This window comes from Pteropus vampyrus, unplaced genomic scaffold (assembly GCF_000151845.1).
Source record: "Pteropus vampyrus isolate Shadow unplaced genomic scaffold, Pvam_2.0 Scaffold62, whole genome shotgun sequence".
Lineage (NCBI taxonomy): Eukaryota > Metazoa > Chordata > Mammalia > Chiroptera > Pteropodidae > Pteropus > Pteropus vampyrus.
The window spans coordinates 3,624,417-3,626,912 of NW_011888843.1; the positions used below are offsets into that span (position 1 = coordinate 3,624,417).

At 45.5% G+C, this 2,496-nt stretch overlaps 1 protein-coding gene across 1 annotated transcript in view; it reads left to right on the forward strand.

The window, feature by feature from the left end:
- Positions 1–2,496, forward strand: part of CCBE1 (collagen and calcium binding EGF domains 1) — a 212,343-nt gene that overhangs the window by 202,277 nt on the left and 7,570 nt on the right. The window contains exon 7 of the mRNA XM_011361136.2: positions 1,161–1,307. Coding sequence (XP_011359438.1) covers positions 1,161–1,307 — 147 coding nt within the window. The remainder of the gene's footprint in view (positions 1–1,160; positions 1,308–2,496) is intronic.

The window sequence follows — 2,496 nt, forward strand, 5'->3', positions numbered from 1 at the left end:
GGCAAGGGCGAGATCCATCCTGCACCTCCTCCTAGCTCATGCTGCCCCATCCCAGAGGACGTGGGGACAATGCAGTTTTCCTCAGAGAAGTGCAGAGACCCTTGGTTCCTACAAGACTCCAGGATCCAGAGTAAGTCCTCTGGGGGTAGCTCTGACCCTCAGAAACATGCCTTTCTCCACTGGATTTTGCATCCCTGGATTCACTTCTTGAAAGAGACTAGAGTACCATTTATCAAGCACTTAGTCTGTTCCAGGTCCCGTGCTGGCCAGGTAGACACTTCCTCATTTAATTCTCAAGCCCTGAGGGTAGACATTAATTGTTCCTTTTTATCAGTGAAGAAATGGACTCATAGCATTCAGCTCTTACCTATGGCCTCACAGATTCGCAGCTTACCTGACCTTGGGAATGCGAAGGTCATTCATTTGTGCAACCCCTCTGGCTTCCCCTAGAATGAGCCCCCAAAATCCGAGAGAGAGAGAGCAAAGAGAAAGGCGCAGTGCCTTTTGTGACCTCGTCTCAGAAGTCACCCTCTGGCACTCCTCTCATTTTCTATTCATTAGAAGCAAGTCTCTAAGACCAGCCCATGCTGAACGTTGTAAATTAGCCTCCATTTTTTGAAGGTAGGGATGTCAAAAAATTGTGGACATATTTTAACCCATCGCAGTCACTGTTTCCCACTTGAGCATGCAGGTGAACTGTAAGCCACATTCTTGGTCCTGGCTCCCAAGACTGAGAGGTCTTTAACAGCGGAGATCATGTCTTGGTCACTAATGTCACCTTAGAATGAAGCACAGGGCCTGGCACGTAGTAGGTACTCAATAAATGTTTGAGACATAGGTAATTAACAAAGAAAGTCTGAAACAGACAGGTCGTATCGATGACGTAATAATGAGTGTAGTGGTGATGTCTAAGCACTCTGGAGCCTGCTCAGGTTTGTCCACTAACCAGCTGAGTGATCTCATGCAAGTTGTGTTTACTAGAAGGCCTCTGGGTTTAGAAGGAGGATCTCTGCAGGCCCTTTGAGCCCCAACTGGCTCGGATAAAGGGAAATTGTCATGAAAGGGCTTTGCAGCCTCTGCAAACAATGTAAGTGCAAGTGTGAAGAACCTCCCTGGGTGGAGCCATCGCTTCCTGACCGAGGTCCCTCTTCTCTCTGCAGATTGCCCTGCTCCCCAACAGTGCCGCTGACCTGGGCAAGTACATCACTGACAACAAAGTGCTGGCCTCGAATGCCTACCTTCCAGGACCTCCTGGCCTGCCTGGGGACCAGGGCCCTCCTGGTGAGTGCAGAGAAGGGCATCAAAGGGTAATAAAGTCACCAACCAAGGCCTGACATGAGCTCACGTGTAGTGGGGACTAGACAGAGTTCTTCAGCTTCCATGGATGAGAGCAGAAGCGGGAGTCCAGGGAACTCCCCGACCTGTGCGACGAGAGAGGCCTTGCTTGGGAAATCGGGTCCCCAAGCCTGAGAAACCCTCAAAACCAACAGTGATTTGGAAGGAAAAGGTCATCGTCCTGGATAAGACTTGGATAAGATTTTTAGAGATCATGTTAAGTTACGGAGACACAAAACGAAACTATTTTTTAACATTAACAAACACAAATAGAATCGTGTGATGAGCTCATGGACCCATCACCCAGCTCTAACAGCTGACGGCCAGCCTCATTTCCACCCCTTCCCAGTCCCGTTCCCTTCTTCCCCGATTATTTGTGAACACACGCACATCTATTTCATTTTAAACATCATCTATATATATTTTTATAAGTCAACCTTACCATTCTATACAATCAAATGTACCCATGTAAATTACAGTTCAACAAGTTTCAACACATGTATGTATACATCCTATATCAAGCCATCACGCTCTATCTATATCAAGATATAGAACACTCCCATCACCCCAAAAAGTTCCCTTGTGCCCATTTACAATCCTCTCCACATCCCCAACTTTAGGCAACCACTGATCTGCTTTCTATCACCATAGTTTTGTCTGTTCTAAAACTTAACAGCAATGAATCTCATATCCTGTGTTCTTTTTGCCTGGCTTCTCTCATTCAGCATATTAGTTTTGGAGATTCACCCTTATTATTAAAAAAAAAACAAAACGAAAAACCAAATAGCCTGTCATTCCATCAGGAAATATACAATAACTTTAAAAACTAGTTATGTTTTGTATTTTATTGTGATTCTCTCCATAGATAGATCAATAGATTTTTTTAACACCGTTAAAAGAAACGAAATTAGTGTTAGCAAACGATTTTAAAACATGCAGTGCCCCGTTCCTCATGATCTCTGCTTAGCAGTGTGCTAGATGTTGTGCGTGACCTCCTGACATTCCGTTTGAGAAGACGAGACACACAGAGTGAAAGCAAATAAACTATAACACTATCTGCACATCCCTAAGTCAGTGCACGGTGCTTCCTGCTGTGGGAGCTTAAAGAATGAAGAGACCACAGCAACCTGCGGTGATGGCGGACTTGGGGTTGGAGCTGGA